This window comes from Eleutherodactylus coqui, chromosome 9 (genome assembly GCF_035609145.1).
Source record: "Eleutherodactylus coqui strain aEleCoq1 chromosome 9, aEleCoq1.hap1, whole genome shotgun sequence".
NCBI classification, from domain to species: domain Eukaryota; kingdom Metazoa; phylum Chordata; class Amphibia; order Anura; family Eleutherodactylidae; genus Eleutherodactylus; species Eleutherodactylus coqui.
Genome location: NC_089845.1, coordinates 73,683,405 through 73,710,117, shown reverse-complemented (window position 1 = coordinate 73,710,117; position 26,713 = coordinate 73,683,405). Strand labels below are relative to the sequence as shown.

General features: G+C 43.9%; 1 protein-coding gene across 1 annotated transcript; it reads left to right on the top strand.

Moving 5' to 3' along the window:
• The first annotated feature begins 2,019 nt into the window (after nucleotides 1–2,019).
• Nucleotides 2,020–26,148, top strand: CIDEA (cell death inducing DFFA like effector a). The gene is made up of 5 exons (XM_066579526.1): nucleotides 2,020–2,132; nucleotides 8,077–8,224; nucleotides 8,923–9,069; nucleotides 13,043–13,224; nucleotides 25,805–26,148. Exons 1-5 carry the CDS (start codon nucleotides 2,080–2,082, stop codon nucleotides 25,932–25,934), a joined length of 660 nt encoding a protein of 219 aa, XP_066435623.1. The 5' UTR covers nucleotides 2,020–2,079; the 3' UTR covers nucleotides 25,935–26,148.
• Nucleotides 26,149–26,713: the final 565 nt, after the last annotated feature.

Here is a 26,713-nt window from a genome sequence, read left to right as displayed (position 1 = left end):
AATCCTAAAATTTGAGTTTGATGCATCAAGTGACCTGTGAGGGCGGCTCAAATTTGCAATGTTAAGTCTATGGGCACGCGCCACTAGGGAGAGTGAAGCATTGCAAAGCAGCACGAGACGTGAGGAGGGGAGAGTGCGGCTGGTTTAACACGGGTGATATCGGGTCATGATTCACGGCCCGATATTACACTTTCCATCATGTGAAAGCCCAGTGGATGCAAGGCATTTTCATGTGAAAACAGCCTCGCATCACTACAGGGAATTCCTTCATCCCTGTGAGGATCAAGGATTTCTCCCAGCCGTGGCTGAAGGTATTCCCCAGCCGCGGCTGAGGATTGCGAAGCTCTCCCATTGCTTTCAATGGGAGGGGGGAGGGAGGAGGAGAGGGAGGGAGAGAAGCGTCGAGAGAAAAAAACTGTGAGAGAGAAGCGACGAGAGAAAGAAGCAGAGAGAGAGAAGCGGCGAAAGACAGAGAAGCAGTGAGAGAGATAGAGAGAGAAGCAGCGAAAGACAAAGAAGCAGTGAGAGAGATAGAGAGAGAAGCGGTGAGAGAGGGAGAAGCAGTGAGAGAAAGAGAGAAGCGGTGAGAGAGAGAAGCAGTGAAAGAGAGAAGCAGAGAGAGACAGAGAAGTGGTGAGCGAGATAGAGAAGCGGCAAAAGAGATCGAGAGAGAGAAGCGGCAAAAGAGAGAGAAGCGACGAGAGAGAAACATCGAGAAAGAGAGAAGCAGCGAGAGAGATTCTCAGCCCAATATTGCACTCATCCTTCTGAAGTTAGCCTAACTGCGAGTGATAGAAAACCGCTCATGTGGATAAGTCCATTCAAAAGAATGGAGTTCATATTTGTGTGAGTTTTGTGCATCTCACAATGCACAAAATTTGCGCAAGATTCTCGCTTATGTGAATAAACCCTTCTATTAATAATAAGACAATTATTTTTAGGGGAAGCTGCATCTACCCACAAGAGATTGTCTTCATGAAGCAACCCCTTCCAAAATACAGCTGCTGAGATGGTCAAGCTGACAGCTCTAAACAGCCCAGATACCTGATTTTCCGAGGGCAAACGGTGGCTAGCCAGACTATTCCCTTAGGGCCCTTTGAAACCAGCGCAACTCGCACTGGTCAGCATATGGGCACCCCATCCATGTGCTGTTCAATACCCACAGGCAATGGACATTACATATCTGATCATGTTCTGTCATACAGAGTAGAATACGATATGGTGTGCAAATATCCTTATTGGCTATGATTCCATGTACTGTCCATGAAATACACGGACAGCAGAGAGATGGGAAATATGCCTGTGTGAACAGGCCCTTACAGTGACTGCTGCATGGGAAATGTGGCATTCTAAGACGGCCTGCGGATGACTTGCCATCCAAGTAAGGCTGCCTGCACATGAATGGACTTTTGCTGCGAAATCCGCACCGTGAATCCGCAGCAAATACCGTCTATAGCATGTTATAGGAAATTGATTGTTCCTGCACACAAACGGAAACCAATAGCAGTTTCCACAAGTGGAGGAAAAAAAATCACAGCATGCTATATTTTTGCACAGATTCCGCGCTGACAGCTTCCATTGAAAAATTGCTGCGTTTCCTCGTGAGGGATCTCTCATTATTTCCTGTGGGATTTTTTATTTTGTTAATCACACATTTGCATGTGAGTGCGATGTCCTATTTTTCACACAAGTACACTGATGCGAGGCCATGCGTTTTTCACGCAAAAACGTATGGTGCTTGCAACTAGAATTGTACGTTTACAAGCGCGTTTCTTGGACCGATTGCACTGGCCCATGTGAATGCAGACTGCCTACACTGATTGCAGATGAAGCTGTTGCCCGTAGTAACTAATTACCGCTTCATGTGGTTGGAAATTGGAAGCTGTAATATGATTGGTTGCCATGGCGACCCTTTGCCCAGTTCCATACATCCCCGTCATGCATCACTGTGTACGAATGGTGTGTAGTATCAGCTGTGGGCAGGAGGAGGAGGAGATCCGGCGGCTCCATACTGGAAGTAGGGGAAAGGTTAGCCCTCCTCCTCCTCAGTGCTGCCGGCGGCATCAGACACACGGGAGGATGCAGAGTGCCCGGGACTACGCCAGCGCCTTGTCTCCGCGGGCTCTTCTACGGTGAGACCCGGTCACTGTGCGGGCGGCCGCGGCTATGGGAAGAGGCAGTCGCTGCTAGCATGTAGTACAGGCGGCTACTACTGGGCGGCGTTATACAGGGGTGGAAGTAGCTGTAACCCCGGCTGTAGGGGCTGAGCCTGCTCCGGTACATGTGCTCCGGTGTGTGCGGCACAGCTGTGCCCGGGTCACGTCTGTCGTCCGGATATTACCGGGCTGTGCCCCGTCCCGGCTGCGGTCTCCATGGAAGCAGCAATCATTGTGAAGCCCATACATGTGATATGTAATGAAGATGGGCTCTAGAGGACCGCGAGGCTACACCGGCCCGCCGTGTAGGCTATACCTTCCCCAAGGCCGGCACTGTGGGGACATTAATACTAGAGGCGGCTCTGGACAAATTATTATTCAAACAAGCGGAAGTGACCGATGATCGTTAAGTCTGAACGCCGCCGGCGGCCGAGCGATGATCGTTCACTCTTCTTTTGTCATTCGCTTAGTGCAGGCATTAATCACCGTTGGCCCGTCCACTTATCGTGGGGTTTAAATGCCCATCGTTCAGTCGTTCTCATTCGCTTATACTGTGAGGCCGCTTACACGTAAATGGGTCTGATCCGGCAGCAGAGCCCGCCCAGCGACGCCGCGTGCCTGTCCCCATTCCTCATTCTGTACTGCAGAATTGGCCAGCGTAAATGCGCAGTACAGATTATGCCGCGGCGGCGTTAGGCGATGACGCAGATTCTGTGAGTTTTTTGACAAACGTGAAACGCTGCGATTATGTGCGCAGGAAATTCCTGCATTAAAGGAAAGACTAGAAGCAATGGGATGAAACGGAAAGGCAGGAGACACAAATTAGATATTAGACAGTGAGGCCTCATGTCCACGGGCTAAATATGATTTAAGATCCGCAGCGGATCACCCGCATGCGGATCTGCATCCCATAGGGATGCTTTGACCACCCGTGGGTAGATAAATACCCGCGGATGGTCAATAAAAGTGATTTGAAAAAAAATGGACCATGCTCCACTTAGATGCAGGTCTCCCGCGGGCTTCTATTGAAGCCTATGGAAGCCACCCGGATCCGCGGGAGACCAAAATCAGAATATACTCACCTGCTCCGGATCTTCCCTTCGTCGCGGCTTCATCTTCTCTCCGTCGCGGCCGGATCTTTCCCCTTCGGGCCGGCGCATGTGCGCGGCACGCAACCGACGTGCCGTGCACATCCGCCGGGCCGAAGAAAGAAGATCCGGCCGCGACGGAGAGAAGATGAAGCCGCGATGAAGGGAAGATCCGGAGCGTGCGAGAGGCGAGTTAATTCTTCTTTTCAGCGCTTATGTCCGCGGGGCAGGAGGGACCCGCTACGGATTCTCCAGTGGGCCTGATTTTCCCCGTGGACATGAGGCCTGAGGGTGATCAATGAGTGGAACAGATTACCACGGGAGGTGGTGAGTTCTCCTTCAATGGAAGTGCTCAAACAAAGGCTGGACAAATATCTGTCTGGGATGATTTAGTGAATCCTGCACTGAGCAGGGGGTCGGACCCGATGACCCTGGAGGTCCCTTCCAACTCTACCATTCTAGGATTCATTACAGGGAGAATAAAACCCATTGATTTCAATTCATTTTTTTGCTCCCGTTGTATTTGCGTACACAAAAAAAAGGGGATCTGACCTCTTTCTGCATTTTGCGCACCAAAGACCTCCATATGAATCGGCTGTAATTGAGGTAGTCGATGTGACTCGGTCAGGGACGCCTTCAGAATCTCAGCGCGCTGATATCTTCAATGGGCCCTATATTTCCCTCCCACTTCCTGTGTCCCTGCCAGTATTATGTGGCTTAGTTTTCCAGCCGTAGACCTTGCTGAGCCAATGACTTCAGCTGGAACAAAATGCAATTTAGACCTCTGAAGCAAGTAGCTCCGCACAGAAGCATAACGTAACTCTAGATACGGTAGTTGTAAAAGTGCAATTGCAGTAACCCACAGGCCGGCCTCGCATGACCGAATTTGTATTGCGGTTTCCGTTTCGCCGTCCGCTCCGATTTTGGACGATCCGTGGTAAAATGCAGGTATTGGAAGACATGAACCTTCTATTTATTTTCCTTCACACTCGTGGTTCCGAATTGCATATTCCGCGAGCAGAAGAAAAATCCCAGCATGTTCTATTTTGCCGTGCAATCCACGTGGACAGTCTCCATTGAAGTCAATGGAGTAAAGTTTGAGCAAGCCTTGATACCAAGCATCTCTCATCTCTCACCTTACTTTGTCCATTAGATATACAGTTGGAAGAGGTTTCGTGTTCCTCTTAAAGACATGCGCTTCCATTACTTCAAAGAGATGAGGGACCCCTAAAGATTGTTTCAATATTAAGACTTGGCATACTTCATTTCCCACTTCCTAAAATGCTACAATTAGGAAGCCTGGTAATACAGTTTAGCATCAGGCAATGCTAGTCCACCTTCTTCTGCTAACTGTAAAGTCTCTAAACTTTTTTGGGTGCCCGTTTTACACCATAGTAGGTCTCGAATGATACAGTTTACGGTCTATTTTTTTTTTAAAAAGGGGGTATCTAGTAAAGGGCATTATGAAGTAAATAAACTAACACTGGCATCCAGATAATTTTGACCATATTAACTCGGCCAATTACTGATAATGGCAACTTGCAAATATCTCTAATTTTTGCTTAAATCTGGGTTCAATTTGGCATAGTCTTTATATATTCCTTGTGACATAAACTCCCAGGTACTTAAAGAAGTGTGTACAAACTGTGGGGTCAGAACCTGTATGTGCCACCAAATCTGGGTTATGCACATGAGAATGGATTTATCCCAGTTATTAGTGAGACCGGAATAACTGCCACGGAAGGATCTGTTGGGCGCCGGTGCCAGATAGGTCGTTTCAGTGATAATTGTTCTTGTTACACAGGACAAGCATCACTCAGTTAATGGGGGTGCAGCGGGTGGGCATCATGCCTGCCTGCCTCCATTCAAGCAGTCATTCATAAGTGAGTAACTGCCTGCTTACGGAGCCGATCCGTTCCGTTTTTTTCACACGCAAAAACGAGGAACGAGAAGCAAACAAATTCTCGTTTATTGTTCAGTCGGGGCGTGCATTTATACCAAACGATTTATCGGCCCTTGTAAAAGGGTCCATAGGCGAATAAAATTGGGGAGAGTGGGCATCCCTGGTGGGTTAGATTGGAAATGGGGGGTTCAAGCTGCAACCTGACAGCACACTGCCTCTAGGGTCTGCATATAGTAATTGCAGCCACTTGATAAAAGTAGTACTGAAACCATCATAAACATAATTTCCCATAGCAATGACCACTCGGCACTATCAAACACCTAGGCGTCGTTGAGTGAGCAGATGACCTTTTTCCCTGCCAGACCCAACGAAATTTGCAAATTGAGCTACAACCTCTGTGTTTATTGCCGTGGATGCAGAAGGTATGAAACCAGTTTGGTTAGTATGAATCAAAGAGCAAATGGCCCACGGTAGCACCCTGGCTCTAACTTAATATTCACTGTCCGATATTGGTCTATGTGATTCAACCCTAAGGCCTCCTTCCCACGAACGGATTTACGCCGCGTAAATTCGCGGCAAAAATCCGCTGCGTTGCCCCCTGCTATTAGGTTCTATTGAATCTAATAGCACAATGCTCACGATGCGGAATTCCACCGCGGAATTTCGCACCGTAATATCTCCCGTCCTCACCCGCGGTATGCTCTATTTGCCGTGGGTGTACGCGCTGACAGCTTCCATTGCAGTCAATGGAAGCCGTCCGTTCACGCTATCTCCCGCTGTAACACAGCGGAAGATAGCGTGAAAAAACGCTTCCCCGCCTACCGCCGCGCGTCATATGACGCGGCCGGCCGCGTCACGTGACGCGGTGGGCGTGTCACATGACGCGACGGCGGTGGGCGGGGAAGCGTCTTCACGCTATCTTCCGTTGGTAAGTATGGGGTCTCTGGGGGGCGCCGTGACGGGCTTCACTGCGGAATATTCCGCAGCGGAGCCTGTCACGCTCGTGTGAAGCCGGCCTAAGGGGATCCTTTCCCCGATTTGGGAAGGACTATGACTGCTTCTTTCATGGAGGTAGGTAGCACCTGCTTAGTAGCCACATCATTAGAGACTGCCAATAATTTTGGAAACATAACTTTTTTGTACAACTCAACAGGGGGGCCGTCCATACCCAGGGCCTTATTACTTGACATAGATGCCACGGCCTCCTACATTTCCTCCATGAGTATTGAGGAATCTAATCTCTAATCTAGCGCCGGAGAAGGCCGGTCTGTTTCAGCTAAGTAACAATGACTTTGGCCGTTTTCTGCAGCTGGCAGCAGTATAAAGAGTTGTAGAAAGATAGAAATTTTAAAAAAGGGGGGGGCTCCTTAATTTCCACCATGCCAGTATCTATATCTCCCCCAATGTTTCTTAAACCAGTTAGAAATTGTGTTGTGTCTCCTTAAGAAGAGCACCCAAAAAGTGTGTGGGGACACATAGGTGGTGAGTGGATATTTAGGATGGTATAGTCTCTCCCCAAGGAGAGCACCTAGAAGGGGTGTGGGGACACCTAGGGGGTGAGTGGATATGGGGATGGTATAGTCTCTCCCCAAGGAGAGCACCCAGAAGCACCGTGGGGAGAGACTATACCATCCCCATATCCACTCACCCCTAGGTGTCTCCACACCACTTCTAGGTGCTCTCCTTTGGGAGAGGCTATACCATCCCCATATCCACTCACCACCTAGGTATCCCCACACACTTTTTGGGTGCTCTCCTTAAGGAGACATGACACCGCTTCTGACCCATAACATAGGCCCCTCAAAGATTAAGCCAGAGACCTACTGCATACTGATGAGGGGCAAACACCCCAAAACAGTCTATATGTATGGTTTCTGGCTTGGTTTGAAAATCTCATAATTGTAGATCTTTTTTTATAAGGTCACTTTGAATTGAAGAAATGCTGCCATCCAATAGATGGCGCTCTAGAGGTATTTTTCCATCTTTCTGACAAGCCTGAAAATGGATTTTCTTACCTGTCCGGATGCAGCGGATCTTCCCTCCGTCGCGGTCGGATCTTCTTTATTCGGCCTGGCAGATGTGCTCGGCATGCGCCGTGCACTTTTTTTTTTTTTAACTCCTGCTCTCCCGCACTGGAGAGCAGAAATTCAGCTGCGGGTGTGCCGCGGATATGGACGGCTTCCATAGGCTTCTATGGAAGCCTACAGGAGCCCCGCAGAAAATGGAGCATGCTGCGGGTGTTTTCCCGCACGTGCAATCCGCGCGGCAGGGAAAATTGACATCCGCAGGTATTTACTTACCTGCGGGTGTCCAATGCATCCCTATGTCCGTGGAAAACGCGTGCGGGACACGCGCGCGGATTTCCTAATTCTATTCTTCCAGTGGACATGAGGCCTTAGCCAAGGTAGCCAGTTTGTGACCAGTACATTCACCCTGCTAAAAAAAAAGGGCTGCTTCAGGAAGCCCCGTTTATTTGCCGCCGCTTCTACATCATATTGAGTCACGGTCTTCTGCCAATTACATCAAGCATCAGGGGTGCAGTCTTGTACATAAATGGCTTCCGACTCAAATGTCGCCACCTACGTTTAATGAGTTAGGGCTTATTTACACAAGTGATATTCTCGTGCAAGTTTTGTCATAATGGGGTATTGCAGAATAATGTGCAAATGTAAAAAAAAAAAGTTTTCCCCAAGGCCGCAACATAACATTAAATGAAAGTATCTCAATACTTTCCAGACCCACTCTATTTACATTGACGGGCTCGGTTAGGGTGTATTTACATGTTGTGCTCTTGTGGCTTGTTGTGTGTGTTGTGATTGGCTGGTATATATAAGTGGATATACACCTTTTCATAGTTTCCACCTTTTTAATGATACTTGTATTTATATTTTGATCCATTCCTTTAGTTTGTGGTGTTGCTTATTTGCAGATCCGTTACTAACGTGGGCTCCTCACTGACCCGAAAAGTTCTTTTCCCGCCTCTTTCTCCTTCGTCACGACCCTTTCGAGTGTCTAACAGCGACAGGAATAGACGAAAAGGTGTGGTGGCTGGCACGTTAAAGGAACTCCTGGAAAAGGTATTTGCTCTAAATATCCCATATCTGTAAGGGATCGCTCACACAGGTGTATTCTCTGTCTGGATCCAGTCCATATTTTTTACTGACTAAGGATCTATTGAATTAAATTGGTGTATTTAGATGTTTTTTACACAGGCCAATTTTTTGTGTTAAAATTTTGCAGCATGTCCTATTTTATTCCATTTTCACAGACCAAAATGGCCATAAATGTCTGGGTGCGTGAAATAAAAGATAAATTGAATGCATAATAGTATCCGTATTTATAGAATTTATTTATTTTTTTGCGCACCCCGTTCTTTGTGAGTTGTGACAACACTGGTAGTATCGTACTTGGACATCCTTTTTATTCGATTTGATGCATCGGCTCCAATGAATAACTTGCTACTTTAGCCCAGTTACTTGGACTTTCTTCACGTCGGCTCCCTTACTCTACAGCGTCTTGTATGGAATCCCTTATTTGCACCAGTTATCTACTTATACAAGATGATCCGTATCTGTGTATTAATCTTCTCTGTTGATACAGATTAAGGTAAATCGTTGCACGGATGAGATCCATTTGGAAGTGACAGCATCCCTACTCGTAGCACGTGGATTTCCACTAATACACAATGCTTGTGTCAAAGGAATATTTTGTAATAGTTTTATAATTTGTCTTGTATGTGATAAATGTTAAAACTCAGTGTAATTTATTATTGCAGGCCATTGAGACGTTGTTTATTACCGCCACCGTCGTGACTCTGGTGCTAGAAGAGGATGGCACAGTCGTTGACTCGGAAGAGTTCTTTCAGACTTTGGAGGACAACACACAGTTGGTACTTCTTGAAGGACAACAGAAGTGGACACAAGTATGTTTTCCGATGAGACTGTGTGAATATTCAGTGATTGAATATAATTATTCTGATATCTGTCAAATAGTGCTTTAATATTGACTCTGTGTAGATTCAAATTGCTGAATACTTCAATCAACTGACTTGAGTGCCAGCCACATGTGCTCATGTATAGACATTAAAGTCAGGGGCGACTTAGATCTAGAGGATTTTTCAGGAGGGTTAATAAAGGGGATGTATCGGTTATGATGACATACACCCAAAAATTGGAGCATGCTAAAACATGTCCACACCAATAAAAGGTGCTCCTAATGCCAGTGCTCACTATATACTATGTCTGCCACGTGCTGCACCATGTGACCACATCATGGCATCTCTTACAGAGGAATGCATGCAGTTCCACAAGGCGTCTCACTAGAAGCTGCTCCCTCTAATTGAGGTGTTTTGAGAAAAAATGCAGCTGATTAAACTTCACTTGAATAGATTAAAGCAAAATTCTAAATGTTGAATATGTCTGTTTTTGCTGCTTTCAGAAGGCTTTTTATCTTAAAGGGGTTGTCCCACGCCGAAACGGTTTTTTATTTTTTTTTTCCACCCCCCCCCCCCCCCCCGTTCGGCGCCAGACAACCCCGATGCAGGGGTTAAAAAAGAACACCGGACAGCGCTTACCTGAATCCCCGCGCTCCGGTGACTTCTTACTTACCTGCTGAAGATGGCCGCCGGGATCTTCTCCCTCGGTGGACCGCAGGGCTTCTGTGCGGTCCATTGCCGATTCCAGCCTCCTGATTGGCCGGAATCGGCACGTGACGGGGCGGAGCTACACGGAGCCCCATTGACAAAAGCAGAAGACCCGGACTGCGCAAGCGTGTCTAATTTGGCCATTAGACGGCGAAAATTAGACGGCAACCATGGAGACGAGGACGCCAGCAACGGAACAGGTAAGTGAATAACTTTTGATAACTTCTGTATGGCTCATAATTAATGCACAATGTACATTACAAAGTGCATTAATATGGCCATACAGAAGTGTATAGACCCACTTGCTGCCGCGGGACAACCCCTTTAAGTCCTACATACTAGGTCTACTCTCCTGAAAAAGCACGATTTGGTACTTTGCTTTTATCTTTGCCAAGGCCTGAAACCCCATCTAGTGTAATGCAGGGTTATGTCAATCAAAAATGACAGATCTAAAGAATTTGAAGAAGGATTTTCCCATCCTAGAAGGTGGGGTTATGCTGCTAGGGTACTTGGATTACAGATGGGTTGCAGTTCCCTGTGCAGCACGTTGCTTACACTCTTAGATAGCTAAGAAGCAATGAAAAACAAACTGAAGCCTGAAGGGGCCGTAGTGCTAATTGAAGGGGCCCCTGCGAGCTTTGGAGCATTAGAGTGCCTGCAATTGGTCCTCTTTTCACTTTTTTGTTAGCAGCCAAATGTTGCTTAATGATAACAGGCTATGACTTGGTCTAGAGTCGCTGCCCTAGGTTTTAGCCAGAGTCTGTTGTATGATAAGAGTAGAGAGAATAGAAACTCATCAAAACAAGGATAAACACACCAAACGGTTTTTCAAGAAATGGAAATTTTTCATTGCCAAGCATTTGAGCAGACAGGAGATTGTAGAGCTAGTCATGCCTTTTCAGTACATGGAGAGGTATTGCTTGGCACTAGTGAGTTGCTCTGTCAGCCTACGGGTACTATAACCATGATGGAGGTCTAAGGTTTGTCACAGTTATAAACTGAGGATGAGGTGGGAAGCCAGACAGTCAGAAACATGGCAGACTAGGAGAAATCAGCACTGTGAACTCGGGCCCGAAATGGCCCATGGTTACACTACGATGGACAACCTTTTGTTGTGATTTTTTTTCCTGATGTATGTGACTATGATGCGCTGCATAATGTGAAACACAATCTTCCTTTATTTTATTGAATGTTTTAATTATACAAGCAAAAGCACTAAAGGCCCATTTACACGCAACGATTACCGTTCAAACGAGCAAAAGTGAGCGATAATCGTTCAGTGTGAAGCGGAAAAAAAAATGCTCACTTCTGGTTCGTGGTTGTTTAAGCTGACTTTTTTTCAGTCAGCTTAAAAAAAAACTTCATTTGCTCGCTGGCTTCTCGTCATGTTACAACTTCCCACTCAGCGCTTCCTATAGGAGGTGAAACATTGCGCAAGAAGCGGACGAGAAGCCAAAGATCCGCCAGCAGGACTTTCAGTTTGAATGCTCTGCATGAGCGTGGTCTGCCTTAGCGGTGACGTCAGCACTCGTGCAGCTGCTGGAGACTGTCGGCCTTTATAAGGACATGCTGAGATGTGTCTGGGCAGAACTGGGCTGCCGACTTAACATCTGCTGCATCACCAGCAAACAGCCACATCGAACGTCTGTAATGTGCATTGGGAACTTCCAGTTCTCTCTCTTCATGTCATTCTGGCCGTTGGCCGTAATTTCATGTATGAATTAATTTGCTTTACTTCTGCACCATTTTTTTTTCTATCACCTTTGTATGAGTTCTTCCTTTTTTTTTGAAAAGTTTGTCTTGAAAACCATGCTATATGTGAAGTTGCCCTTAGAGCACATCCCTGCTCTGTCACATATGGGGGCTCAAGTCGTTTAACCCCTAAGATGCTGCAGTCAATGCTGTCTGTGGCACCTAAGTGGTTTTAAAAAGAAAAAACTTTTTTTATACAATGTTTTATTGAAAAAACATTTTAAAAAAATAGGTAATTGGTATCACGGTATCCATAACAATATGTGCTACACAATAATTTAGTATTCCACATGGTAAATGCAGAGAATTATTTAAATTAAAAAACAATGCTACGATGGTGGTTTTCTTTTGACCTGCTTCACAAAAATGGGAAAAGCAAGTAATTTTTAAAAGCTAGGCGCACCTTGTTTAACAAACACGTTGAAAAGACTTGTTAAGCGGCACATCTCCCGTAACCAGTTTGTTTCAGGTTAGACACGTCGGCGCGAGGAATACCTGTCCCTGACCTGAGAGCACAGGGGGGCAGGGAGTTCTTGCAGGCCTTAAATGATGCTTTACTCTCTAACTTCTATTATAGTTTTTATGTTTAAAAAAAAATACCTAAATACCTACCACCAACCCCACCTCGTGTGGTTATTCTCAATGGTTTTTAAGTATTATAACTTTTTTTTTTTTTTTAAATATATGTATTTTTTTTCCCCCCAGCACAAACTTAGGAATGCTTCATTTTCCGTACACCACCACTAGATGGCAGGCAAATATTACATTTAGGAGAAGTGCTTTTTATGTGCCTAGTTGCTTGTCACCATTTATAGAATAAAAATGTGTGTGTGTATTAGAATTGTCAAAACCCACTTCACATCCTCTAATATACAGCTAGTGAAACATATAGACTATGGATTGCTTATATCATTTGTAGGAAAATGGTGACAACCACACAAATGTGAATCAATTGTTCAAATGCAATCTGAATTCTGGTGTCAACTCCGAAACCGTCTGCCTCGTTACAAGCGGCACAGCAAATGTGTTGAACATTGTTGCAAATGCACCTCAGGGACCATAAAAGTGTAAATGGGACACCCAGCGCTGTGATTAGGCACAACAAAACTTTGAACCTTCCTCTTCTCAGTGATGATCAGATTGTGTAGTTGTCTTCTATAGCTTATTAAATCCCCAAATCTGCCCCTTTTTGACTATCCCTGTATTTTAGCCTTTCAGATGCATATACAATGCTTATTTCTGCAATGTACTTTGCTGCTCATTTAGCGATCCTCTAATAGATGCCATTCTTTGTCCTGTCCGATGACGTGGCACTCTGCTCTATAGGATAAAAGGTCTTTGTTAGTTTCTTGTTAGGAGTACCTGTTTGCTGTGACTTATATTCTGGATCACCCAATCCTCCAGACTCGGTGCGTGCGCAGCACAAGCATACCCTGTTCTGTATAATCTGTATACAGTAGCTTCAACTGACAAAATGGCAATTGTATCCTCTTGTTTCTAGGAAAGAAATGTCTTACGATCCATCCAGCAAGCGAACAAGAAGCCAATAGCCAACATTACACTGGATTTGTATAAACTGAACCCCAAGGATTTTATTGGCTGCTTGAACATAAAGGCCACCTTTTATGAAATGTACTCTGTATCTTGCGATATTAAGTGTTTGGGTGCAAAGAAAGTCCTGCGGTGAGTATGTGCCTCACATTGGTGACCTTTAGATGCTGACAAACCAGAGTGGTTACCCAGCCTAGGGCTATATTGCTGTATGTAATACAGTATATAGTAGATGGTAGCACACAGCCTTTAAGAGGAACGATCATGTTCTCGCGTCAGCTGTGTGGCTATGGCCGCGCTAACTATTCTCTTTTCCCTCTACTCTCTCCTGTTCATTCGCATGGGCTATTCTTGGTCTCATTTGAATGTGTCTGCAGTTCGCAGTTCCTACTGTCAATCACATCTGACCTCACCCATTGACTATAAGCAGTGAGGATTGTCTACTTGACACGTTCACAGCTCTGGGAGCTGAAACTAAGGCCGGCTGCACACGGGCGGGGTAGGATTCCGCATGCGTATCCGCACGTACCTGCCATTCTGAAATCTTTTGTGTTCTGCGGATGGTCCGCACAGCGAGCTGTTTGACATGCACAGTACAGATTTTAATTTATCTTTTGTTCAACTTCTGCTTTTGCCGTGTCATCAGCTAGCGATGATTCAGAATCTGCGACCTTTCCGCAATGTCGTTGCAGAAGGCCCGCGGATCTGACTGCTTGCGTTGACTTAAATGGAAGCAGTCTGCGTGAAATCCGCGCAAAAATAGAACATGCTGTAATTGTTTTTTTTTTTCCTCCACGAATGGAGAATCGCAATTTGGTTTTTTCGCTCGTGTAGTGAAAATAGTGTTTTGTTTTTTTTTCAATAGCATGTTGTGAGAAATAGTTGCTGCAGAATCCAGAGGCGTACGCCTGCTCCGGATTCCGCAGTGCTAATCCGCCTGTGTGCAGGTGGCCCTGGGATGCTGTTAGACAGAGCGAGAAATCGTTTGCCCAAGTGAATGAGCAAATTCTGTCAGTTTGCTCGTATTACTTCAGCACTCAGTTTAAGCACAGTTAAATGGTTTCATTCCTTGTATAAGTGAATGAGAGCAACTGAATGATCGGTATTTAACCCTTTCTAATTCAATTTATATCCTGGTTTTCCTAGGGGGCCTTACTCTTTTTCTGCCATTATACAACAGCGCTATCTGCTGGCTAAAGCCAGTGCTGCATGAGGTGACACGTTGGATAGGCTTCTTCAGCAGAGGGGCTAGCAATATACAGTAAGAGAACCCTGACGGATGTCTTCAACATCGGAGCGGTGCAGCCTTAAATCATAATATCTTAAGACATCAGACAGTGGATTGCAAAGGGTTAAACTGACCGATTAGCATATGAGCGAATGATTATTCTCCTGCTTGCATGAAATGAACGATAATTCGTTCGCTTATTGGTCATTGTTCAATCGTTGACTGTGCTGAAGGAATTCATTCAAACTTGAACAATCCAGCGCTTTAATTTAAGAGGAGCCTTTACAGAATGAAATGAGGGCGTAGATGGAACAGATAGACCCCATTGGAGTCGGCATGGCTGCAGCTGTAACGCTGTGCAGTCGGCCTCACTGACATGACAGGTGCTCTTTAAACTAAGAATAGTGGAAGGGCAGGACAGACTAAGGACAAGAAACGCAAACGAAGAAAGGAACCTGACACCACTAGGTAAACTAATAAACGAGATATCATTGATAGACATATGGAGAACACGGCACCCCACAAACAAACAATACTCCTGCTACTCATCCACATACCAATGCTTATCTAGAATAGACCTAGCGGTAGGGAATATTCAGATATATAGAGATATAACCTCGATAGAATATCTACCAAGAGTTGTTTCTGACCACTCCATCCTACGTCTGGACATACAGCACAGTAACACTGTGAGTCATTCCCAAAAAAGATGGAATCTGAACTCGCACTGGCTAAACATATTAAACAAGGAAATAGTGAAAAAAACACTAGAGGAATACTTCATATTAAATAAGGATACCACAAGTATGACGATTTGCTGGGAGGCCATGAAGGCATATATGAGGGGGGTATACATACAGCAAATCACACAGGCAAAAAAAGGACATAGAGAAAGAGGGCAAAAAATACGAGACAAACTAAAAGAATCAGAAGAAAATTACATAAAAGAGAAAACTATAACAACACTCAACCTATGGAAACAGGCCCAAGAGGCCCTTAATAAATACGTCCTAGAAACGGCAGCCACTAAAAATGGGTTCAGGAAACAGACATATTATGAGGAGGGAGAAAAAACGGGACATATGCTGGCAGTTATAGCCCGAGCACAAACTAGCCCCACATACATCATTGAACTAAAAGACGCACAAGGCGAGATAGTCAGGGACGCAACATCCATAAGAGAGATTGCACGGGAATTTTACTCCTCTCTGTATTCCTCGAAACTGGAAAAAACGGTAGAACAAATCGAGGAATACTTGGCGGATATAAGAACACATAAATTGACGGAGGAACAGAGAGAGTTTCTAGATGCACCAATAGACTTGGAGGAGATGCAAGAGGCAGTAAAAGATATGCAAAATAACAAGGCCCCAGGGGAGGATGGTTTCCCAATAGAATTTTACAAACAACATGCAGACACTTTATTACCACAACTCCTGGAGACATGGGCGGGGGCGGAAAAGGAAGGGGAACTACCACAAACAATGCGAAAAGCAAAAATAATAATTCTGTTAAAACCAGAAAAGGACCCCCTGTTGATGGACTCGTATAGGCCGATATCGCTGTTAAACGCGGATGTCAAAATTATAGCAAAAGTTTTAGCCAAGCGGCTATCACAAGTGGCATCCACCTTGGTGCATCCAGACCAGAGTGGGTTTATACCAGCAAGATCAACGGCTACGAACATCCGTAGAGTATTTCTAAACCTACAAATACCCGTAGATAATACCGGAGACAGAATCATATGCTCACTGGACGCGGCCAAGGCGTTTGATAGCGTTGAGTGGCAATACCTGTGGAAGGTACTAGAAAAAATGGGCTGTGGCCCAATATTTGTGAGACGAGTAAAACTCCTATATGCTAGAGCGGAGGCGGATGTGTCCATCAACGGGGGGTCATCAGAAACATTCCCACTACATAGAGGGACAAGGCAGGGATGCCCACTATCGCCACTCCTGTTTGCACTTGCAATAGAGCCCCTAGCATGCAAAATTCGGTCACACCAGGAAATAGTGGGATTCATAAGAGGAAACATGGAGGAGAAAATCGCTTTGTATGCAGACGACATGTTATTATTTTTAGGGGACAGGGAAAAATCTTTAGAAACCACGATGCAAATAATAAAAGAATTTGGAGCCTTCTCAGGACTCGCTATCAATTGGACCAAATCCGAAATACTATCAATAGACACCCCAGACATGCAAGTTGCCAACAGAGAATTAACCCTGAAATGCACCCCAACAATTAAATATCTGGGAGTTAAAATTACGAAAGAGGTCAGTGAGTACGGGAAAATAAACCTGGAACCACTTATGGAAAAATGGAAACAAAAACTTCACATATGGAAAAAACTACCCATGACAATCATAGGAAGAGTGAATCTTATAAAAATGATATGGATGCCCCAATTACTGTATCTAATACACAAGTCCCCACACTGGATAACACAAAAATTTTTCCACAAGGCCAAGGGACTGTTTAGAGAACTCATATGGGGAGGGAAGACACCTAGGATAAAATTAGAACTGCTATACAATTCAAAAGAAAAGGGAGGATTAGCCTTGCCCAATCCGTTCTCGTACTTCATGGCCTCCCAGCTGCAACATCTCAGGGGATGGGAGACAGAAGAAACACACGACGCTAGTTTCAGAATCCTTAAAAATCTCTTTAATGGATCACATTTGTTTGAAACCCTGGAACGTGGAGCGTTTAAAAAAAACGGTCAAAGTGCCCCCACGCTATTATTGATACATAAAATATGGTGGAAGACCAGAAACATGCTTGATATAAAAAACTGCACACAACATACCCCCATATGGAATAACCCGCACCTGCCAGAAATCAACAAGCTAAAAGGATTCCAAGGGTGGAAAGACAGGGGAGTTAGGAGAATGGACCAGATACTGGAGGGGGGGGAACTAAAAACCTTCGAGCAGTTAAGGCAAAACCACGACATCCCCAATAGTGACTTTTACAAATATCTGCAACTTAGACACGCTATACAAGCGGAAAAAAGCACGGCGGAAATAACAATGGTAATAAATATAGTAGCGGACATAATAGGAAAAGCCACCACCACAGCGGGGAAAATATCTGTACTATATTCCCATATACAGGACACGGTCAATGCACACAACCCGTTATCAACAAGAGCAAAATGGGAGGCAGACATAGGGCCCATTGAGGAGTCGCACTGGGAGGAAATCCTACAAATGACACCCAAGCTATCTCTGAGCGAATCACACAGTCTCACAAATATTTCTAATACACAGAGTGTACCGCACCCCGGCCTTCTTACACAATATAGGAATGAGAACCTCCCCGATATGTGTAAGGTGCAAAACCCACACGGCGGACCTAATCCACATGCTATGGCGATGTCCGAAATTGCACAGATATTGGATGGGAATAAGAAATGCAATTAACGCGGCAGGGAGGGGAAACCAAAGATTTGTTAAAAAAAAATGTTTTAAAATATGCAAAAGGTGAAAAAGTTTAATAAAAAATACTTTAATTAAAAAAAAAAAGAATAGTGGAAGGGTTTGGGTCCCTTGGTACTTTGAACTAGTCTCCGGGCCCCCTAATGCTATCATGTAACTAGTGCATACATCATATACTGGACACTGCAACATTGTCCTGTTAGTCTGCTGATGACAATATTGACATTTCTTAAAAGGCTTTGTCTTCACTGCTTGCTGCGGACACTTGAGATGGGACACCTGTTCATTACAAGCTGAGCAGTGCTACGGTGGACCTTGTAAGAGCATGTGCAAAAGAAAAAAATAGTTTGGGCAGCAAGACTTTTTTAAATTTAATTATATACCCTAAAGCTGTTATGTACAGTTAGGGAGGGTTACAATAATTTAATATAATCCACGGTTCGGCCGGGTTCACATCTGAACTGGAACCTCCATTCGAAGGTTCTGTCATAGACCCAGCACAAAATATCGGGCGTCTGAGCGGAAACAGAATGGACCCCGTTTTTAGTCAATGGGGTCCGTTCAGCACTGTTCAGTCTCATTATAAGACTGGTACATTCAGCCAGAGGATTCCCCTTTCCTGCACCCCGAACAGAGAAGGAAAACTGATCCCCGCCGCAGATGTGAAAGCAGCCTGACTGACTATTTAAAAAAACAATCAAAACCACTCCAGCATTTAGGAAGTTTACTATTTCTTATCTTTCACGTCAGTCTATAATCAGTGTGGGAAAGCGGGGATGGGCAATATCCAGTCCATACATACTTTTAGTGGCTGGTAGTAAGAATTGTTGTAGACTCACATGGAAAGTGACCTGAAATGATGGCTGTCAGCTTCAGACTTCTTGGGTCCTGTGAGTTGTTCAGTCTCTTGGGGAAAGTTATCCTTTAACTAGACCAAATGACTGGTCCAATCCCATAAATGGATTGAAGAAGTTAATTTATATATTACACAACCGATTTAGGATTATTTCTCATATTAGATGAGTGAGTTTTAATTATAGCGTTGGGTGTATACCAGTAGCCAGGCTGATGATGCGCCAACTAAGTCGTTGTTCAGATACCTAATGATGCGTCTAACATTAATCCAAAATCTTAATTAAATTTTTTTTTTTTTTTTTGGTACACTCCTAATGGCAAACGCCTGACTAGTTTGGGTGGAATTGCTCTTTTAGGAAAACTATATTTCCCCTTGTCATTATCTCTCTATGTATGCTTAAATAAATATTCTGTGGAGTCAAAATATTAAATGAGCAATGTACTTCTATGCTGCTCCCTTCTGTCTCTGTGATGGAAAAAGGGTGCTTAGATAAGGGACTGATCCAGATAGCCGGTGCTATCACATGTCACCGACACAGAGTTGGGGAGGAAGATCTAAACTTCAAAGGCCACATGGTGATCCAATGAAGAGTTGTAAATAGTAGACTAGCAAGTTGCATTAATTTAGATTTTAGACCCATGTGTACCACGCGGTGAATGGAGGCAATGAAAGTCTATGGACTTTCATTCTTCCATTTACACCTGCGTTGGAACTGCGAGGGGATATCCGTATAAAACGCAGGAGAAATAAATTGCAGCATGCTCTATTTCTCTGCGTTTCCTACAGAGGCCTGGAAGGACTGCTTTTGCAGACATTGTGAAGGGGTAGCGTTTCCAAATGGACAGAGTTTAATACGCAGCCCCGCTTTCAACAGAAAAAAGTCCTACTGTGCATGTCAGTGACGTCATAATCCCGGGCATGCGCAGTGCCTATCACAGCCCGTGACGTAATCCCTGCTGGGTCTTCTGCTGGCAGCTTGCAGGGGTTGCGATGAGTCCAACGCTGCAAGACTCGCAGTGTTGTACTCGTACGCCCATGTGAATGAGCCATTATTTAGAGACAACGCTCTAAAGTATTCAAGCAAAGCTTCATTGTTACAACAAAAGAGTTAAGAAATGTAAATTCTAGCAGATTGAAGAAGGAACGTCCCATTATGTCAGGGTCTCCTCACCCAGCCTATTTTGGGATACGTTCCATCTCCAAATCAATCTTGTATCTGGATCAGGAATGTTTTCCTTACATCACTATTTAGTGTCATAGTTTTTTCACTCACAGCTAACTTTTCACACTGGAGACACCAGAGAACAAACATGCCTTGATTTATGCTGCACACCAGCTGTTCTGTGGAAGGCAACAGTTGTACGTCCAGTTGTGTCCTGGGGGAGTCTGGCCACACCTGCCACCATATCCTGATTTCATCCGCCTCGCTCGCACAACTGAAATGAGAGCTTTAAACGTTCACATGACGCTCCCTCATGTCTCTGAGACATCTTTCCACTATTCTTTACTTTTACCCTTCTAGTTAGACGTGAGAACTCCATAGAAACCTGGGCCACAAGGGTTCTTCTGAACTATATTAACGTATGTTTGTCCTTATCCGTATAGCTGTAGCGGTGAACTGCGTATGCTTGCGTTCTACTTGTAGACCAAATACGACATCTAAAAGTAGAGTACTCCTAAAAACTTACCCCATGCTGCTGCTGCCTCACTATGTGGTGGGTATTTTCCTGCTATGTTTTCTTAGTCTGAACCGGCTGGCAACCAGTTTTTTGTTTTTTTACACATTCCAGTATTGTTTTAAGAGGAAGTGGCCATAAAATCTGAACAAAGGTCTGAAGTTTGTATTGTAGAACGTGTTACTAACTGTGTAGTTCTCACCAAAACCTTTCTCAGTATTCAGTCTTGGCGAAGCTTCGGCTCCTTACAATGAAGTTATTAGCTTGTGTTCCTGGTGGTAAATGTAGAACAAAACTCGGGCAGGCAATGATTTCCCTTGTATCTTCCTTTAAAGTACACCGGCTACAAGAGTACTGCAAAGCCTGTAATGCTGCATTTACATACATCGGTTTGCGGTGCTTTTCATGGTGTGATCATTGGTGCTTTTTGGGGGGGGGGGGGGGGGGTTCTCGTCTGACAGAGAAAAGAAAGTTGCAGCCAGATATTACTTTGTACATGGACTTTGCAATTATTTGCTATAGACTTCAAACAACTTTGGTTTGTGGTGTTTTTGGTGCCATTTTTTCAGCATACTCTGCGTATTGTGTTTTTTTTTTTTTTTTTTCTGGCATTTTACCCATAGCCTTCTCGGGCTCCAAATGCCCACTGAATGTTCTTGGCTTCCCACCAGGATCTTCTTAGACATTACCTGTGCTTCTCTTAGGGCCCCTTCACACAGAGGTGTAAGCACATTTGTGAGTGCTTGAACACTGATTTTTTTTAATTTTTTTTTTGTGAAATTAAATTTTTTTTAAAAGCATGCATCAGCGTACTTTACTGTACTTTTTGCTCCCTGCAAGGCATGTTTATTTGCATGTAACAAATGCACTAATTAAAATGGCTAATTCTTTCCAGGTGTGTTCCTTTTCCATCGCAATTACGCAGTGCTTTGTGCATCTTGTTGCAGAAAGCTAAAACATGTTTTTGTTTTTTCTTTTTTGCGCAACCAAAATGTGTGCTCAAAATACGGAAATATGAATAAACCCTTTGAGATCAATGTGTTCTAATCTGAGTATTGCGTGCGCAAATTTTGTGCGCACAAATTCGCCCATGTGAAGGAGCCTTTATACTGTGTCTTCCTCAGCCAGCTCTTGACTACCTAAAATATAAGCCGCACTTCTAGCAGCTGATGTCAGTGACTATGGGGGAAATGTGTTGGATCGGTGTGAGGAGACTATGGACAGCTAGGAAGAGCGGGAGGGGGTGCGTGTGATTTGAGGTGGGACGGTGTGTAAATGATCGCTAAGAAGAGTTTTGTACGACTTGGGAAGATTGCACTGGGGAAGCGGGGGGGGGGGGGGTGACACATCGGGATGCGTATATTTTAATTAACTTTTAGTGCAATACAGTATAATGCTAAGCGTGTTTATACAATGAAAATGTTTAGCTGCCAACCGTATATATAGTTATATTTTAGGTTGGTGACCTAAACTTTTTTATTTGCCTCCTTTGCAGTTTAGATAGAGATAGAGAGAGATATGAGATATTAGAAAACGCTACAAAAATGCTTGGAATTCACAGAAATGTAACTTTATTTTTGTCTTAGACAAGCTTTTAGAAAAGCAATATACCTAAAGGAGCCACAAGTACCTTCCGCGCTGTATAATGCCTAATATTTGTGTCCGTTTCACAACACTTCAGTATGAACCAATATTTGAGTCCCCAGTAAAGTACACACAAGGTCACCGTGGGGCAGATTGCAGGTAATTGTCAATAAGTACATGCATGGCTTTCGGCGTGATTCTGAAGAAAAATAGAAAGCCGTAAGGGAAGAACAGCGAGTAGCCGTCACCCAAATGGACAGCACAGATTACAACTACTGGACTTGTCAATGAAATATGTCATAACTATATACTGAATTCATGTAAAATACTAATAATTCAATAAACATAACAGGCAGGTATAATTAAAAGCCATTAATCAGGCTTACATGGTTCCTGGTAGGTTACATGCCATATAAATCGGAGACCTCAGGGTATATTTTAGGGGTTGTAGTGATACAGCATCTTCACATCCACTGGACTTGTCCAATTGTTCAGACATTCTGGAGGAACTTGTCGCACCTCATTGCCTCCATACTGGTTGCTTCTTTGAATCAGATCCCTCTTTTCTTCTACTAGGTGACAAGCCCACTAGAGTCCATTATACCTCCTGTAAGCTGCTGTAATATTTAACAGTGCCAGCCTGCACACTTATTGCGTAACAGTGCCAATCGCCACATCTCTCTTTTGACCCAGTGATCTACCCCATAAATAAGATGCTTCTTGGAAAATTGCCTGCTTATACATTTAGAGGAGGTCACCCGTTATGATAAAATATGGAAGCCATGGATATAACTTAGTAACCTTGAATTATGTTCAGCTCTAGCTCTTGCGTGGTAACGGGTGTATGTATTGGCTTGGGATTAAGGTTATTTCTGATGTCATTTCCTGTAGCCTCAGAAGTACCCTTAGTTTGTTCTCTAATTACTTTAGTTTAATTCTTTGTTTAATTTTCGATCAGACATGTTTACTCCATGCATATAATTATAATCGTATGTTTTTGTATGCGCCTGCGTGGGGTTCTCTTGACAGATTGTTGCCATCAAGTACACTTAAAACTCAAATATGTCTTAGAAACACAAATGGCTCAACACATCTAGAAAGTGCATATAATTACTTTCAGCAGGGCTCAGGAGAAAAAAACTAAAGCCCTAATGGAAGAAAACATTGCATGTAGAGTCTACCCCAAGACGTATTTTAGAGCAAAAGCTTTGTCTAGGGTAAAGGCCCATTTACACGGAGCGATGATGAACTCAAAAATCGCTAAAAGCCAATCGTTTGAGCGCTAATCGTTGCGTCTACATGCGTGGCCATTGTGCACTTTTTGTGCACTGCTAGCTGAGCATTAAATTCAGTCCAACCTGAAAATCGTCATTCAGCCTTATCAGCAGTTCTCCACGGGGAGTGCTGATAGCATTGTTTCCCATTGTAGAACAAAGGAACTAAAAGCTGATAAGAGCCCTCGGGCTATTAACTGCTTTCAGCTAAGGCTTCATTTGCCCAGTAATTGCTCTTAAGCAGCTGAGTAGCTACTTAATAGTTTATGCAAAATGTTCGCTCAAAGCTGTCACTCAAACTGTCCTTTGAGCGATCATCGCTCCGTGTAAATGGGCCTTTAGTCAAGGCTATGTGTGTTGGGGTAGACACTACAAACTTCAATTATGGGTTTCACTATTTTTCTCCTAAATCATGCTGAAAGTTGTTGTATAACCTGCATGTGTGCATATATCTTGTGTGAACGATTTTTACCAGGAATTCATTATTTGGTTGCGATAAATATTGATTGGCTGTAACCTGCGCTGTTGTTTTTTATATACTGTGGACTCCTTTTTATATATCTGCTCATACTAAAGGGTTAGCAATAAACTTTTTCTAAAGTAATATTTATATATATATATATATATTTATTAGTGTTATTTTTGGTTCGCTTGTAGGCATATAGATTGGATATAGATGTACCATGTAGTTACTGGGTAATTTGATATACAATTGTTATGACTTTTATACTGTCCCTTTCATTTGTATAACAATTGCTATATTTCGTTGGTATACAGCTTCTGAAAGATCTCTTCCTCTCACACTTTAAGGCTGCGCTCTCAAGGGATGGAAATCTCGCAGCTGGGCCACACCGAAAAAACTCAAGATTTCCACAAGATTAGCGCTGTTTCAAAACCCGCTGCTGCATGTTTTGAAGCTGCGTCGCCACCTGCATCTCTGCTGCGGCCATCTCTTCCCATAGAGAGGAGAGAGGCTGCTGCAGAAATGAAAAAAAGAATTGACATGCCGCGTCTTTGTTTTCCGTGCGGCATGTTCGTTTCAGTGCGGCTTGGCCGCAGCGTGTGGATGAGATTTTTTTCAAAATCTCGTCCACTTTGCTGGCTATTCCCAGGCTTAGGAGGAGCGGGCAGAATTGCCGCACGGAAATTCGGCTGCAATTCCGTCCCCTGTGAATGCAGCCTAAGGCCTCCTGCACACGGGTGGAAATCCTGCGGTGGGATTTCCTGCAGAATTTCCACCCATGCCCACTGCCATAGGATTGCATTAGATAACGCAATCCTATGCAGACAGCCGCGATTTGACCACGTTAAAACTTGTGCGGTAAACAAATCGCGGCATGTTCCATTTCTGTGCGAGCCTCACAGAAACGTCTCGGCTGACGCACTGGCTCTGCTCTGCACATGTGCAGCAGCTGGCACATAGCAGAGCGGAGAAGACTGGGAGGAGGTGAGCCGCGGGGGTCACTACAGAGGCACGGCTTGTATCTGCTGTGAGAATTCTCGCAGCGGGATCTGACCCAGCTGTCTGCAGGAGGTCTAACTTACAACTTTAAGAAATTACATGTTTCAAGATTAAGATGTTGGCTGTTTGTTCGTTTTGTTTTTTAACCTGGGTGCAGGTAGAAGTCTTCTTGAGGACGGCTGTATAAGGTGTATAAGGCTGTATAAGGTTCTGTACAGTAGCTTTCTTCTGCCAGTCATCCAATACATTCCTATAGCTCTGTATAGTATGATATTGTGACCTCTCAAGAAAAGTCTTTCTGTAAGATTATTAATAATAATCTTAATTTGTATAGCGCCAACATATTCCGCAGCGCTAAGTCCTGTGCACTTGTCTCATGCTGAGGAGGACCGATTATACGATTATATGAGGCCTAAATAGTGCTAGTAATGCTTCTATCTGCTAGTGATTGCAGCAAGCCCAGGATTGGGTCACATCAAAATCTAAGTCCCGCATTGTACATTTATAAGGAAGGTTTCGTTCTTTTTACTGTTATGCTTGATAAAGTCGCCTTTTGGTGCGACGAAACGCGTTGCTGTGTGTGTGTGTGTGTGTGTGTGTGTGTAATATATATATATATATATATATATATATATATACATACATACATACTATACACACACATACACATTTTTAGGATTGCTTTTCACAATAAATCAAGCAGGTTTATACCTGCATTTTCCATCTTGGCTTCCATGGTTCCTCAGAGCGCCTAAGGTAACATTTTCATTCTTGCCATCCACTGCTGCCTTTTCTTAAAGGGGTTGAGCCTCAATAATTTGGGGATACAACTAACCTAAGCTAGCCCCTCCCACACCTCTGGGAAGTTTAGTAAACCATCTGTTTTTTTGCGTCCACACTTCGGATTTCCGTTGGAATTATTCTACGTGCATACTGGGACGTGGAGATGTCGGGTGGAGAGTTTCTCTGGAACTTTTCCACCTACGCCGGGTAAGTTCTCTTCTACACCACTGTAATTTACATTTATATTGGCATTAGAGGAAGGAGCGCTGTCCTTACTTTTCTTTCTTTTTTCATCACCGCTAGCTAAGTAGTAAGCCTAATCATGATTGTCACAGATGTGATGTCAAATGATGCATTCATTTCATTCCTCAACTGTAATGTTAACATGACTTTCTTTATGGCCTCCTAGGAGCTTTCTGCGGATGCTGTCGCACCTTGCTCAGGTCGCTGGACACTTGCTCTTGTACAGCGGCTCATATATACGTCAGTGGACAGAAGACTTTGATGAAAGAGCTTGCAGAAGGGCAGAGATCTCTTAAAATATTAGTGGACATTCAATGATCTGTTCTGTTGTACAAGTCTGTTTTTGACTAGCTAAAAGTAATGGCAGCAATCTGCTTTCCCAGATACCTATCATGTACCTGTCACTGGAGCCGTGGACATTCCCTTCTTCACATGCACTTTTTGTACAGCATGAATGTTTTATGTGTAATTTTTCAAGTTGTTATGATAAAGCATCTCTAACTATTTGCATTTCTGTCTCATCAGTTCTGGAAATAGAAAACCCCAAGTCTGATAATTCCAATACGAATACCACATATTGCTTGTATGTATTGTTTAGTTACAGTAGAGTAATAAGGTGCATTTACACTCAAAGCTGATTGCTCAAAAACTGGCTTTTGTGTGATCATCTTGCATAAACTACTACTTGGTACTAATGCCTATTAGTAGCATCTGAGCTGCCAGGAGCTGTATTCAGAGAACAGACCACCTGCTGCTCTCTGAATAAATTTCTTTTGTTCTACCACGGGTTTGACAACTAAGACTATGTAATCGGCGCTCCCTGGGCAGAACACGGCATGCGGTCCTTCTTATCAGCTGTTCTGCCAAACTATGAATTTTCATTCATCGTTCGGCAGAAAAGTGAAAGATGGACACATTTACACGTAACGATTATTGCTCAAAAGATGGCTTTTGAGCGATAATTGTTGTCTAAATGGGCCTTTACTCTGCTGCTTGGAGTTCTCCTATCGTCGCTTTTCGCACTGGTGAGAAAATGACATGAGATTTGTACATTGCAAGACGCACAAATATGAAA

What these genes read in the sequence shown, in the direction of transcription:
- CIDEA (XM_066579526.1), top strand. Translation starts at nt 2,080, where the DNA reads ATGCAGAGTGCCCGGGACTACGCCAGCGCCTTGTCTCCGCGGGCTCTT. An exon ending in TAAAGGAACTCCTGGAAAAG is followed by an intron (nt 8,225 to 8,922) that starts GTATTTGCTCTA and finishes TTATTATTGCAG; the next exon opens with GCCATTGAGACGTTGTTTAT. An exon ending in GGTGCAAAGAAAGTCCTGCG is followed by an intron (nt 13,225 to 25,804) that starts GTGAGTATGTGC and finishes ATGGCCTCCTAG; the next exon opens with GAGCTTTCTGCGGATGCTGT.